The sequence below is a fragment of the Triticum aestivum genome, chromosome 7A (assembly GCF_018294505.1).
Source record: "Triticum aestivum cultivar Chinese Spring chromosome 7A, IWGSC CS RefSeq v2.1, whole genome shotgun sequence".
Taxonomy (NCBI): Eukaryota; Viridiplantae; Streptophyta; class Magnoliopsida; order Poales; family Poaceae; genus Triticum; species Triticum aestivum.
In genome coordinates this window covers 165,323,396-165,338,174 of record NC_057812.1, presented here as the reverse complement: position 1 = coordinate 165,338,174, position 14,779 = coordinate 165,323,396, and the positions used below count along the sequence as shown (strand labels likewise).

Sequence of the window (14,779 nt, the reverse complement as noted above, 5' to 3'; positions counted from 1 at the left end):
TACTGTCAGGACCCCGATTCCAAGTCACATCAATCTAGCCAGTAACACTTCATATCACATTGCGGCCTCACGCACGGTATCCCCACAGGCATCGCCTTACCATGGCCCGGGACCATTTGCGCCTTTTGGCTCACGTATATGATAGTGTCGCTAGCATCCGGGTTGTAGCACTGGGCTAACAGGACTCCGGGGAACCCGGGCTGTAGCACGCTAGGCAGGACTCCAGATGTCACCGCGTGACATTTCCCCGAAGGGACAGACATAAAAACGAAGTGAAACACATGCCGGCCGGTCAAGTGTCTTGAGCAGTAGTGCTGGGCTAGCAGGACTCCGGTGACCCGGGCTGTAGCGGACTACTATGGCTCGAGGAGCACTAGACTACATTTCCCCATAAGAAAGGTTGCCAAGGATAAACAACTAGTTTGTCGGATCCCACACATACCAAGCATTCCGATCATACACACAATATGCTCGATATGTGCAAATACAACATGGCATCACAACAAAACTCTACAACTCAAGTACTTTATTTAAAGGCTCCAGAGAGCCATACATAACATGTTCATACAGGTAGGGGTCACATGACCCGACACTCAAGTCATACAAGCATACAAGCACATGCGGAAGCAAATAGTCTGAGTACAGACACTAGGAAGAAAGAAGGCTTCTCGAAGCCTGTCTATCTACACCTCCATGGCCAGGATCACCACCTGGGTGGCTAGTCACTCGTCGACATCAAGGTCTACGTAGAACCCATCGGAGGGGGGGGGTGTTGTCGTCTGAAAACAGTAATTAAGCAAACATGAGTACAAAGGTACTCAGCAAGTCTTACATCAGAACCTACTATACATGCTCATTCTCAAGAAGGTGGTGGAGTTATTGCAGCAAGCTAGCTTTGACTCTTGGCTAAGCTATCCTACAGGACACCACTTAGTAAAATAGTTTTTGCACACGTGTCCACTACTCACCAACACAATACTCCACCGGGGATCCTCCCTCGTCATCCTACGAGAGGGACATCCTCGGTACTCACACTTATCTCGAGTCTTTTAGTAGTAACCATTAACTTGTCTATGAACTGTATAGGCAACAAAGTAGTCCTTTACCGTGGACGCGGCTATTCGAATAGTTTTATACCCCGCAGGGGTGTACTTTGTCACACATGTTTCCACCACTTAGCGTCTGCACACGACATGTGCTCGGGAGACTTCAAGCGAAAACCGACGTGGGTGTAGACCACGACTTGACTAACCGCACAAGTCTCTAGTCTAGGTTTATCGCCTATTCAGGTTCCATCCGCAAGGAAATCCGGTCGGGGTGTCCTAAACGGCCCAAACGATGTGTACAGGGTCCCAAGACGCCAAACGGGCGCCCGGCATACCCGGCCATAGTGTATCTACTGCATCATAGCCCACCCCTACGGTCAGCGCTATGCACAGCCGCCAACACATAACCTACAAACACCAGAAACTAGTTGTAACTCCTGGACAGAGGGCGAGAGGGGTCAGTAAGTCGAATGGGGTCATATTTCAGGGCCCAATGTGTGGTAGTAGCTGAATCGTAAATCACGCATACAAATCTCAGTTCTTATGGACGGCCTCAATGAAACAACCCACCATGTACTCCTACATGGCCTCTCATCGATACCTTTACCAAAACATGTTCAACACATCCCTCACATTACCGACATAATCATTTCACTCTAGCCCATCACCCAGATGAACCAGACCTGACACAACTCTAAGCATAGCAGGCATAGCAAGGTAGGAATCACATACATGGCTCAATCAACTCCTACGCATGCTAGTGGGTTTCATCTAGTTACTGTGGCAATAACAGGTCATGCAGAGGATAAGGGTTCAACTACCGTAGCACACAGCAGTTTGAATCGCGTTGTCTTAATCCAGTAAACAAGAGCATAAGCGAGAACTTGGGTTTGTATTGGAATGATCAATGGGTTGCTTGCCTGATGTAGTGGTAGTAGGGTACTGCCCCTCGGACGGATACTCGGGGTTATCCTCGGAGGCAGAACCTACCACGAAAGACACACCGAACATAATCAACACATGACAATATGCAACAATATGATGCACTCTATGACATGGCAAAATGAATGTGTCTTGGCCTAATGCAAGCTAAAACAGAAAGGAATGAACTCATTTGAATCAAAGATTCAAATGTTCGTTCATTTACCATAGCCTTATTAGTGCATTATCTTATTTTTCTTAAACAGCAAGGTTATCTTGTTTTTTCATGTATGAAACCATTACCAATGGATAGATTGAATTTTTCTGATCAAAATTCATATATAAATCTTTGCATTTAGAGTTATGGTTGATTTTCTATGATTTTTAGAAGTTTTGGCTATTTTCTGGAATTTCCTATTAAATAATAAATCCAGAAAATGAATAATTGCATTAGCACTGCGTCACTGTGACGTCAGCAGTCAACTGGGACGGTCCAGGTCAAACCTGACCAGTGGGTCCCGCGTGTCAGTGTCATAGCCTAACTAGTTTTTAGTTAGTCCTAATCCTAACTTAATTAGCAGGCGGGTCCCATCTGTCATAGAGCAGGATGGTCAAACTGGGCCCACCCGGGTCAACTCAGTTAGCGGGGGTCAAACCCCAGGTCAGCAGGGTCAATCCCGCTGGCGTTGAGTCACCGGCGAGGCCGAGACGGCGGAGGGGCTCAGATTTTGCCCTCCGGCGACCAAATTAGCGGCCGAGACCACCTACAGAGAGCTGGCACTCTTGCGCATCCATTGGAGCAAGCGAGAAAGGCTGCGGTGGAGTGAGCTCGCTGGAGTCGAGCTCGTGGCGGCGGCCGGGGCTCGGGCAACGACGGGTTCGGCGCCACGGTGCAAGGCAGGAGGAGCTGGTGGGCGCTACAGACTCCTGGAGCCGTGCTGAGCGCAGAGGTGTGCTTGGCTTCGAGCCACTGTGGCTCTAGCCACGACGGCGATGAGGCACGGCGGCGGCGAGCTTCGGCCGCGGTGGTTAGTAAGTCTAGAGGAGGAAATAGACGGCAGGGAGCGAGGGGTTCAGTAGAGGAGCTCACGGCAGTTGCAGAACGCGTCTCAGCGGGCTCGGGGGAGGTCGGACGATGTCGGGCCATTGCCGGCAATCTCTGTTGCTCGAGGTAGAAGACGACCGCGTTGATGACGTTTGGGGGCGTCCGGTGCGGCGTGGCTCGGCGGAGAGGACGAGGGCGAGGAGGCGGGGCTTTTGGACGGGTCAGTGAGGCGAGGGGAGCACGGTGGTCACGGTGGCGAACAACGGCGGCGACGGCTTTGCCCTGCTTCGGGAGAGAGAGCGAGAGAGGCGAGGCGGGGGGAGAGTCTGCGTGGCACTCGTAGACTGCGTCCGGGCGTCGGCAGAAGCAGGAGGTGGCCGGCGTGTGGCTGCGGGCGCCGGCCACGCGCCTCTCGTCCTCCTGGCGAGAGGAGGAGGATGACTGGCAGTGGCCAGTGGGCTGGGCCGAGCTGGGCCAGGCCAGGGTGACAGGTAAGTTCCTTTCTCTCCCCTTTTCTGTTTTTTTATTTATTCTATTATTCCTGTAACTTCAGGGCTTTATTAAAAATGCCAAGGCATTTCCAAAAATCATAAAATTAATCATGGCTACTGCTTAGAATATATCCAACAGCAAACATTTTAGTTTATGATTATTTGAGCATTTAAAATATTTTATAGCATTTAAATGCCCAAATGCAAATACTATAAGAATTAATCCAATGACCTTAAGATGTCCTAGAAAAATGTGCACCAATTTTGTCAAAGGTTTTAACCCAAAACAAAAAGGGTGGGCTTTCTAGAAGGGCATTTCAGGTTCATTGAAAAAGTTTTTAGTAAACCCTAGTTGTTCCCCGGGGGGTGCTGGGGGTTCTGTCATCCCCATTTCAGTTATCTGTGAACTTAAACATGATGCAACACTCTAATGCTTGAACTAGCTAGGGTGCAGGTACAATGGTAATCCACCTGGGCGCGGGCCCAGCCGTTAGTTTCTCCGGCCTCCGTCTTCTCCGCCGACTGCTGGGGCCCGCCAACTGGTCCAGTACGGCGCCGACAGGCCATGTCCGCCGCTGGCGGGTCTTGCCGGCTGCTGATTACTATAGCCGTGCTTCTAATGACGCGGGCTTGGTCATGGGGTCGTGGCGACAGCCCCGCCGCCTGGCGGGCGATCACTATTGCCACTCCTCATCACATCTGGTTAATGGCGCATGGGCCCCGGGGGAGGGGCTGGCCGACTCCTGGGGGTTGACTCCCATCCGGGCCGATTAGTGGTGCTCTCGCCGTCTTCTGGACTCCCGCTGACTGGTGGGACCCGCCGCCCTAGGGTCGTACAGACAAGCCGTCGTGGGCGCAGGATTCTGCCCACCGGTGCTGATGGCAGGGCCGGCATGGCAACAGTGCCGCTCCGGATGGAGATCTCCACGGGTACGGCGTACTGTGGCCATGCCTGCCCTTGGAAAGGGGTGGGAGTGGGCTTTACTGTAGCCACTCCCCGCCCCATCCCTCTTGATGAGGGCGTGGGGTTTGTTGGAGTCGCGGGCCGGCTCCCATGGCCGGCTTCTCTGGAGGTCGCTAGTTAGGAGTCGGCTCATCCTGAAGCCGTCTCCGGGACTCGGCCGCGAGTGGGTAGTCGGTTGCCTTGCCGCCGACTTCTCAGAAGCCGGCTCTTTGTCCTGGGGTCTTGAGGGGTGTAGCCTGCCCCAATGTCTTGAAAGGTTATGGGACTCGGGTTAGCCTACCCGTGGCCCATTACTCCGACAGCGTGCATGTCTTCGCCTTATCCCGTTTCCAGGCACCAGCGATGTTTTATTGGCTCCCACAATGATAAGCCACCCGTTGGCATATGTCGCACCAACCACCTGACATTTGGCGCCCAGCTTGGGGCCAGGTGCACCATCGTCCGGAGACCTGTTCTGGACGGGAACCCTCTTCCTTCCCAGCGTGCGTAGCCAGCTTGGCTCGCGCGATGGCACTTGCCCCAACGCGCTGCAAGGCTTCGCCAACGCCTACGCGACGAGCTGCCTCGCCGATCTTCTTGGCGAGGCTCGCATCTCCGACGAGCCTGCATCCGACGCGGGCATAGGCTGCCCCGACAGCCACCTCGTCAGCCTCCTCGACCAACTCCACGTCTCCGGCTAGCTTGCCGCGGACTTGGAGTCGGTTGGCTCCACCGACCCGATGCTTGTCGACTCTGACACGGCGTCGCTTGACGCCTTCCCCACCAACGTAGTAATCATCAACGACCCTCTTCCTCGAGCCGACAGCAGTGGCAGCGCCATCGCCGAGGTACTGGTCATCGGCCACGGCGCCGCCACTGGCGAAAACGCCCACGACGCCCTGCAGACGGTGCTGCACGACTTGTCCGCCCCAATCCCGGCCGACGCCGACACCAAGACACTGGAGGCACGCCGCCTCGCCCTCGTTGTGGAGGGCCCGAAGCTAGCTTCCATGAGACGCCTCACCGAGGCTCACCAGCGCGAAATCGACCACGCCGCCTTTGGCACGCCGCCTCCCGACGGGCTGAGCCGCGTCGGCGTCATCAAGAAATGCGGTGCTGCTATCTCCGGTGTGCTGGGAGCAGACCGCCCAGTCTATGCCACGCGTCTCGAGAACCAACGCGCCACCCAGGGGGCCGTAGACGAGCTGGACGGACTGGGGGCCGACGAGCTCCCCTACATGACCAGACGCATCCAGTAGCTTAGTGACGCGGCCACAGAGCAACATGAAGCTGGTGTCCGGGCCGAAACTCCTCCCCCACGCCGAGAGCATGGTGCGACGTCCCGAACGCCGACTGCAGGCAACACCCGCGCAAGGAAAGAAAAGGAGCCGGCTGCCAGCCGCAGCCGGACTCGAATCTCCATCGAGCGTGACACAGAAGGCCGCCCTCGAGCTTTGGATTGGCCGGGCGACCCTCCTCCTCCGCCTCGTGGGGAGAGATATCCTACTCCGCTGCCTGTCACGCATCCGACTCTCAACGGCCGACTAGGCCACCGCGAAGGAGTCGGCGAGAATGACGCCCGCCACCGGATCGACCGCCTCACGCGATACCTGGCCCTGGAAGAAGAAGATGATGTCGGCCCGCCCTGCTTTGGCCCCCGCATCCGCGACGATCCCTTCCCCAAAGGGTTCTCGCTCCCAACAGAAACGTCCAAGTACAACGGCTCCGTGAAGCCGGAAGACTGGTTGATCGACTACTTCACTGCGGTTACCATCGCGAATGGCAACAGGCGCGTTGCCGTGAAGTATGTCCCCCTCATGCTCCAAGGCACGGCGCGCACCTGGCTCAACAGCCTCAAGCCTTACAGCGTCAACAGCTGGCTAGACTTCACAGAAGCCTTCCTCCGCAACTTTACCAGCAGCTACAAACGGGCTCCCAAGCCCCGATAGCTCTCCTTGTGTGTACAAGGGCCCAATGAATCAACTCACGACTACCTCACGCGTTGGGCCGAGCTCCGCAATTCCTGCGAAGGGGTGCACGAGGTTCAAGCTATAGAGTACTTCACCGCCGGGTGCCGAGAAGGCACACTCCTCAAGCACCAACTCCTCTGCGACGAGCCGACTACCCTCAATGAGCTGCTGGTCATAGCTGATAAATACGCCACGGCCGATTCCTCAATGAAGACCGAGCTCCGAGTAGATGCCTCCGGGAAGGTGCTCGCTCCGAGTCCCAAGACGCCGGCGACAGACTCTAGCCGACGCCCGTACCAGAACGACCACAAGCACAAGGCTCCCATGCTACCTTCCACCAATCGGCAGGTGGCCATAGTCGAAGATGAACAACCCGAAGGGCGGCCCACGCCCAAGAAGCAGAAAGGCAGCAGGCCGGCCTGGCAGCCGACTTTCTCCTACGAGCAAGCACTTGATGCCCCCTGCAAGTTCCACAGCAGCGCGAAGCCTTCAAACCACACGACCCGGAAATGCCACTGGCTCACATGGATTTCCAAGGGCGAGGGGATAGCGCTGCCTCCGCCTGCTGGTCAGCTGCCTCCGGCCCCTCCGCAGCCGGCCACTCGACCAGTAGTCAGGGTTGTTCAAGACAAGTTCCCCGACGAGCATGCCGCCTATGTCGTCTTTACAAGCCAACCGCAAGATCGGCATAGCCGGCGCCGACAGCACCAAGAAGTCAATGCAGTTGCCTCCAACAATCCCGAGTTCATGCACTTATCAGAATGGCCTATCAGCTGGAGCCGGACTGATCACCCAGAGGTGATGCCGTCTCCCGGCTCTTACGCATTGGTTTTGGACGCCACCCTCGCAACAGAAAGGCGATCTGCCCGTTTCTCCTGCGTGCCGATAGATGGCGGGAGCAGCATCAACATATTGTACTGTGACACCATGGAGAAGCTGAGCATCAAGACGAAGCAACTCATGCCTAGTCGGACTGTGTTCCATGGCATCATACCTGGCCTGTCCTGCTCCCCAATCGGCAAGATCAAGATAGATGTCCTCTTCGGGGACAAGGATCATTTCCGCCGAGAGGCAGTGTGGTTTGAGGTAGTGGATCTCAAGAGCCCTTACCATGCGTTGCTTGGCCGACCTCCTCTAGCCAAGTTCATGGTTGTACCCCATTATGCCTACCTCAAGATGAAGATACCGAGTTCCAAGGGCATCATCACCATAGCTGGAGACTACAAGAAATCCTCCGAGTGTGCCGCAGCTAGTAGCCGGCTGGTCGAGTCCCTCGTGATTGTTGAAGAGAAGAAGATACTGGATTGAGTCGTGGCCATGGTCGGCAAGCAGCCGGCCCTGTCCCCCGACCCCAAGGAGTGTGATGCCCAAGGTTCTTTCCAGCCGGCCAAAGAACCGCCCAGAAAGGTTTGCCACCATCGGGGCAAACCTGGACAGCAAATAGCACTACAAGAAACTTGTTAATACATGACGGTCTTTGTCTGTCACAGATCAGCCAAAAACTGTCACGCACACCCATCCATGATGGACCTGAATTCCGTCATGTATATCGTGTCATAATTTGACATTGTACCTTCCATGACGGTTGTTGGCCGTCATGGATCTGTCACAGGCCCGCCCGGCCCAAACTAGGCTGTGACGGAACAAACTGTCACCGATTTACATGACCTGGAAGCAACATGGACCTGACATGGCATCTGCGTGGATCTTACGTGGAGGCCAGCGTGGCTCATGTAGTAACTAGCCCAATTACTGTCTTGCCCCAATAATTTCAGTCCAGTCCAACCCATTTGATATTATTTTGGTACTTCCCATTGGCCTACCAAATTTTTTGGTCCAACCCATTAGCCCCTTTTCTAGTCCAGCTTGTTTTCTTAATGTAGCACAGTTTACAACGAGACAACCAAATTATATTCATTCAAAAAATAACATTTGTTAACATCATAATACAAAGTACCAACAATCTAGTCTGATTTCAAAAAACAAAGCTTAATATCAAATCAGCACAAGCATATCTGGAAAGAGCTTTGAGCATTTTTTTAGTAATATGACTTCCATGAAAAAATGTCCTTGTTGACTTCAGTCTCCAACACCAGCACCCTTTCAGGGAGTTATATAGACCCAAGTAATTCCTGCTAAAAAACTTCAATCTAAAGTAACACGGACTAACCGCCAAACCTGCATGGAATCCAAAAGACATACAAAATTATAATAAGTTATAACAGCAAACTCCCATATGAATCTAAAGAGTAATAATATTAGTTTATTTTCCAAGCAATCATCCGATGGACACCACTACTATATGCAGGTATCATGAAAATGTGGGCAACGCATGCTAAAAAAGCAGACTATATACAAGTTAAAAAAATGTTTCATTTACTATTCCCTTTAAGGCATTTAAGCATATGACACCATGTGCATTATTTGAAATTAGCATATAAAACACACTTGGCTTGCTCAAAAGCCCACGGTTAGAGTTGATAGCAAAAAAACCAAGTACGGTTTTATATCTGATATATCCAATACAAATCTGTAATGGTCTTACATGCATGTAATTATTAGATGTTCTTTGGACATCTTATCAATTCAGGTATATATCTAAACATTTGTCCTCCACTCCACACATCCCAGCAGCACTCCTTTCATCATAGTTTAAAATAACTATATAGTAACATGTTCGCCGGTGAACTGGAGATATTGGGGGTGTCAAATCTGATAGACTATGATAACAATTCAGAACAAATATTGTTCATGGGTGTGACGGGATGCACATCAGTTCACAAAATCAGAAACAAAATTGATATAAATATAGCTGCCAGAAATATGTAGTACAATGTGATCAATTGAGAAAAAAAAATTGAACAACATCTACATACTAACTACAATCTAGCAGTACTTTGAGTAATAATAATCTTCAAACGTATGAAAAGTAGCTGTGTAAAGCTAATTTTTACCTGGCTTACAACTTTAGCAGCGAGCTATAACATTTAGAAGTAGACATGATTAAAGAGTACCAACACGCACCTCCTTTCTGAAATAAAACTTACTACAGAAATAAGTTGCATCAAACTGTCTGTTATTCTACTTTTTCACATGATCAATAATCATGATTCTTTGCAAGGAATAATGGGTATTTTGCAACCAATTAATTCAACAATAGTTACAGGATACGGTGGAAAGAGAAGGGTAGTTAGTATTTGATGCTAAGAATAACATATCTTGACCGAAGATTATTTAATCACACATATGCCATATTGATATGCTTTTGATGGGATAATTGGAGGAAGAGACACGGTGCTTACCTTGCACCGGCATGATGTCGATATCCTTAAAGTATCAATAGGCTGGAAAATTGGTTGAACATATCAGCCTACTACAGATAAATTCTTACATATATACATAAGAACTGGAACAAAAGAACATCACCTCTAGTCCTAGAGTTGAAATTGTTTTGGTATAGATTTTGCACCAATTCCCCCAGAGAAGTACAATGTAGCACCTTATATTTGAATGTATACATATAAATCAGAATCATTCCCAAATGTGCTTTTTTTCTTAACATAAATCAAGAATCAATTAAAACTTTAGGAAATACAAAACTTAAAGATCCAATCAGAAATGTAGAAGAATAAGGAGGAATAACCCACTATCCAAGTGATAACAAACAACAAAGCATACCAAATAGAGGAGTAAATCAATCTAATCATTCTCGTCACGCAGACCAGCCATGTACAGATGTACAGTGCAATATATTACTACGATTACTTTGGACATATGTGTAGTCACAACATCCATCAGTTTTACCTGTTGCTCTTTAGGGGCATGTGGCTTCCTGGCAACAGCGGCGACATCAGCATCATGACTGGAGGGTCGATTTTTCGAACTTGGGAAGCAAGAGTGCGAGGCCAGGCAGGCGGTGGTGTGCAGTTTTTTTTGCTTTTGTTTTCAGGCAAGAGGGCAGCCCATTAATTCAATCTTTAGGAGACTACGATCAGCTTGGAACTCAATTTCTTTTTTTTTGTATATGGAACTCAATTTTTGAATTAAGTAGAAATGGTTAAGAACCCACAGGTTTAATTCCAATTATTTGATTTCTTGCACTGTCGTACTAACAACCAACAACATTTCAATCCAGTGAAGGTTGAAGTTGCAGCAGTGGACAAATCAATTAGCCAACATCCAGCAATGGAATCCAAACAAAAGTCTAAAACAGATCAACTAACTAGGTAATTTAAAAAAGGTAATTATCATGTTAACTATTAGGTGACCTCTGTTTAGTCCTTCAGTTAAATCGATCATGATTGTTTTGTCACACTACCTCTTAGATTTATCTTTGTACTTACATTATTAAATTCCTACGGAGTATTCATTACGAGTATTTGCTTCAGTTTTTGTGCCCCTAGATGGGAGGAATAAGAAGCAGATAACTTGACAGCTCAGAAATCAGTGAAGCGGACTAATCCAGCCTTGGTGTGTAAATCCATTTAAAAAGAGAAATGATGTCTGACCCGGACAGACTAAAAGTACATATGGATTCAACAATATTTGGTAATGGATGAAAAACTAAATGACGATGCATATTCACGGGAAACTGGTAGATGCCTGAATGGATAAGATGGAAAATAATAATAATACTGTTACATGAATATAAAATTGTTTTAAGTTAAACTTTTTATTGGATATGAATTCAAGTGTTTTCTGTCATGTTGTTTGATCATGTTTATTCTCCATGGATTCAGTCCCCAATCGGGTGAGCTTATAAGCAAAACCTGTTTCCCAAACAAACGGCATCAAGGAGCCTCCTATCAATTGTCAACATTGTTATTCATCAAGCTTCTCACGCTGGGTGTGAAGGTTTTATCTGATAAATACATCTGGAGCTCATGTAGAAGAAAGCCATGTGTCGAGCTGCACTCACCATCTGATGAAATTGATGCGGCTGGTGCCGTCGTCGAGCGTGAAGGGCGCGCCCGTGTTCTGCTCCGCCTTGCCGCACACCATCCCCACGAGTCTGACCTGCAAATCCCCCAAGCCAAATAAGAAGTTGTGTAAAAACTCAATCCGGATGAACAAATAGCAGAGGAGAAGCGTGTGTGTGGCTTGTGGGCGGCCGGGGGGGGGGGGGGGGGGGAGGGTTGATTCCTCACTCATGTTGGCTCGCCGCGGAGCTGGATCTGTGCCCGCCGCCGGAGACCTCGGGGGTTCCAAACCCACTAGTCGGTCCTGCCGCCACTGCGGCCGCGTCAGCTCTAGAGGCAGGACTGGGCCGCCGCAGCTCGAGGGAACGACCTGAATGGGAAGGGGCATTTGGTGGGGTAGACGGGGATGGATCCGGTGCGGGATAGATGGAGGGGCCTGCCGCCGCCGGCGGCGACATGAAGCGACACGAGGAGGGAAGGTGGAGTGGCGGCGGCGGCGGCTGGTTGGTATGGAAGGAGACGGGATAAGGGCAACTAGGGTTAGGATGGTGTGGACTCTGCAGTTAAATGGCTGACTCGAAAATTTTCACTCCCCGCGCTGGCGACTTAAAATTGCCCTTCTCACGCGCGCGCTCTATTTGTTTCTCTTTTTTTCCATATTCACTGTTGCATTCGACTGACAAGTACGCCAAACAAAATGGCACGCACTGCAGGAGCCACCCATGACGGTCCAAATGGTGTATAAATAAAAAAAGTTAGGCCCATCTGGTTGATCAGTGACGGTTTTCGTGACGGTCCATCGTTGTCCATCATAATCAGTTAATCATCTTGAGGCCCATTCGCATCTTGCATATCCATGACGGTTTCCGTGAAAGTTTGTGAGAACGTCATGAGAAATCCGTCATGGATTAACAGATTCCTTGTAGTGTAGGAAGGCGAGCTCGTCAATTTCCTCCATGAGAATCGGGACATCTTCGCATGGTCCCCCAAGGACATGCCGGGTGTTCCGAAGGAATTCGCCGAGCACAAGCTACATGTCCGAGAAGGTGCAAAACCAGTCAAACAGCCCCTCCACCGACTATCGAAAGAGAAGAGAAGGATTGTAGGAGAAGAGATAGCCCGGCTTCTGGTGGCCGGCTTCATTATGGAGGTTTTCTTTACAGAGTGGCTCGCCAACCCGGTACTCGTGCTGAAGAAAAATAACAAGTGGCGCATGTGTATAGACTACACTAGCCTCAACAAGGCCTGCCCAAAAGATCCCTTCGTCCTGCCAAGGATTGATCAAGTAATAGACTCCACAGCCGGATGCGAGCTGTTGAGCTTCTTGGATGCTTACTCAGGCTACCACCAGATAAAGTTGGATCCAACTGACCGCCTGAAGACCGCCTTCATCACACCATTCGGAGCTTTCTACTGCCTGACTATGACATTCGGCTTGAGAAATGCCGGTGCCACTTTTCAACGTTGCATGCAGAAATGCATCCTCAAGCAGCTCGGCAGAAATGCCCACGTCTATGTAGACGATATTGTGGTGAAGACGGAGAAGCGCGACACCTTGCTGGAAGACCTCGGAGAGACATTTGAAAACTTGTGCCGATTTCAGATCAAGCTCAACCCCGACAAATGCGTGTTCGGCGTACCAGCCGGCCAGCTTCTAGGCTTCCTGGTCTCCGAACGCGGCATCGAGTGCAACCCGATGAAGATCAAGGCCATAGAGAGAATGGAGATTCCCACCAAGCTATGAGACGTCCAGAAGTTCACCAGATGCTTGGCTTCCCTGAACCGCTTCATCAGCCGGCTCGAAGAGAAAGCTCTCCCCCTCTACCGACTCATGAAGAAGTCCACTCACTTCGAGTGGAACGACCAAGCGTACCAAGCTTTCCACGAGCTAAAGAAGATGCTGACCACGCCGCCTGTCTTGGCGGCACCGACTGAGAAAGAGCCCATGCTCCTTTACATTGCCGCCACTAGCCGGGTGGTCAGCACACTTATCGTGGTCCAGCGCCCAGAAGAAAGTCGGTGTATTATTTAAGCGAAGTATTATCCACCTCGAAGCAGAACTACCCACACTACCAGAAGATGTGCTATGGTGTGTACTTCGCCGCAAAGAAGCTCAAGTCCTACTTTCAAGAGCACCCCATCACGGTCGTATGTACTGCCCCGCTCGCCTAGATCATAGGCAGCCGGGATGCATCTGGCCGGGTGGCAAAATGGGCCATTGAGCTAGCTCCCTACACGATCTTCTGCCAGCCCCGCACCGCCATTAAGTCCCAAGCACTGGCCGACTTCCTCGTCGACTGGGCTGAAACCCAGTACCTGAAACCGGCCCTCGACTCCACTCATTGGTGGATGCACTTTGATGGGTCCAAGATGCACACCGGCTTGGGAGCCGGCATCATCCTCACCTCTCCCAAGGGCGACAAGCTCAAGTACACATTGCAAATTCATTTTGCCGCCTCCAACAATGTGGCCGAGTACGAGGCGCTCATACACGGGCTCCGGCTAGCCAAAGAGCTCGGCATCTGCCGGATCGTGTGCTATGGCGACTCGGATTTGGTGATCCAGCAGTCATCTGGCGACTGGGACGCCAAGGACGCGAACATGGAAAGCTACCGCTTCCTCTTTCAGCAAATCAGTGGATATTTTGAAGGATGCGAGTTCCTTCATGTACCACGGGCCAACAACGTGCGAGCAGATGCCCTGGCACGAATAGGCTCCACCCGGCAAGCTGTAGCAGCCGGTGTTTCTCTCCACCGCCTCCTCAAGCCGTCTATAAAGCCGTCTCCAGAATCTGATTCCATCTTCGTGCCGCTTGACCCCGACGTAGTCGGATCCGAATTGGGGAACCAAGCAGGCGGCTCGGGGACTTCGACAGGCGGCCCGGGGACTGCCGTAGTCGCACCCGGCCCGGGAACTTCGGAACTCGGCCCGGAGGCTACTACAGCCGGCCCGGGGACTGCATCGACACAACAGGCGGTGGCCGACTCCAACTCTTCACCATCCAGCCCACCCGCCCTGGTCACAGTAGCAGTTTTGACAGTAGAAGATGTCACATCTCCATCATGGGCCCAGCCCATCCTTAACTTCTTAGTAAACAGAGAGTTGCCAACTGACGAGATCTCGGCAAGACAAGTCCAACGCCAAGCTGGAGCATACACAATAGTAAACCGAGAGCTTGTTAGGCACAACGTCACTGGAGTCTTCCAGCGCTGCGTCGAGCCAGAGAAGGGCATAGCAATCATCAAGGACATCCACCAAGGTGAATGCGGCCACCACGCGGCCTCAAGATCACTCGTCGCCAAAGGTTTCCGCCATGGATTCTTCTGGCTGACTGCTTTGGATGACGCCAAGGAACTAGTCAAACACTGCAAAGGGTGCCAAGTTTTCAGTTCCAAGCAACACCTGCCGGCTTCTGCACTCAAGACCATCCCCCTCACCTGGCCT

General features: G+C 51.0%; 1 protein-coding gene across 5 annotated transcripts; it reads right to left on the bottom strand.

Moving 5' to 3' along the window:
- Nucleotides 1-8,312: 8,312 nt before the first annotated feature.
- On the bottom strand, nt 8,313-11,888 carry LOC123152713 (uncharacterized). 5 transcript variants are annotated; one of them, XR_006476311.1, is made up of 6 exons: nt 11,564-11,888; nt 11,335-11,432; nt 9,843-9,915; nt 9,719-9,760; nt 9,371-9,447; nt 8,313-8,594 (listed from the first exon to the last, which is right to left on the bottom strand). XR_006476311.1 is itself a non-coding variant. In XM_044572198.1 (5 exons), exons 2-5 carry the CDS (start codon nt 11,415-11,417, stop codon nt 9,376-9,378), a joined length of 270 nt encoding a protein of 89 aa, XP_044428133.1. In that variant the 5' UTR covers nt 11,418-11,432; nt 11,564-11,888; the 3' UTR covers nt 8,313-9,375. The 5 variants fall into 5 exon arrangements, 3 of the variants coding, with proteins under 3 accessions (XP_044428133.1, XP_044428134.1, XP_044428132.1); XR_006476310.1 differs by having other exon boundaries at nt 9,371-9,760; XM_044572198.1 differs by having other exon boundaries at nt 8,313-9,447.
- Between the last annotated feature and the right edge of the window lie 2,891 nt (nt 11,889-14,779).

What these genes read in the sequence shown, in the direction of transcription:
- LOC123152713 (XM_044572197.1), bottom strand. Translation starts at nt 11,723, where the DNA reads ATGCCCCTTCCCATTCAGGTCGTTCCCTCGAGCTGCGGCGGCCCAGTC. An exon ending in TCCGCGGCGAGCCAACATGA is followed by an intron (nt 11,433 to 11,563) that starts GTGAGGAATCAA and finishes GGGGATTTGCAG; the next exon opens with GTCAGACTCGTGGGGATGGT. An exon ending in CGACATCATGCCGGTGCAAG is followed by an intron (nt 8,595 to 9,718) that starts GTAAGCACCGTG and finishes GATTCCATGCAG; the next exon opens with GTTTGGCGGTTAGTCCGTGT.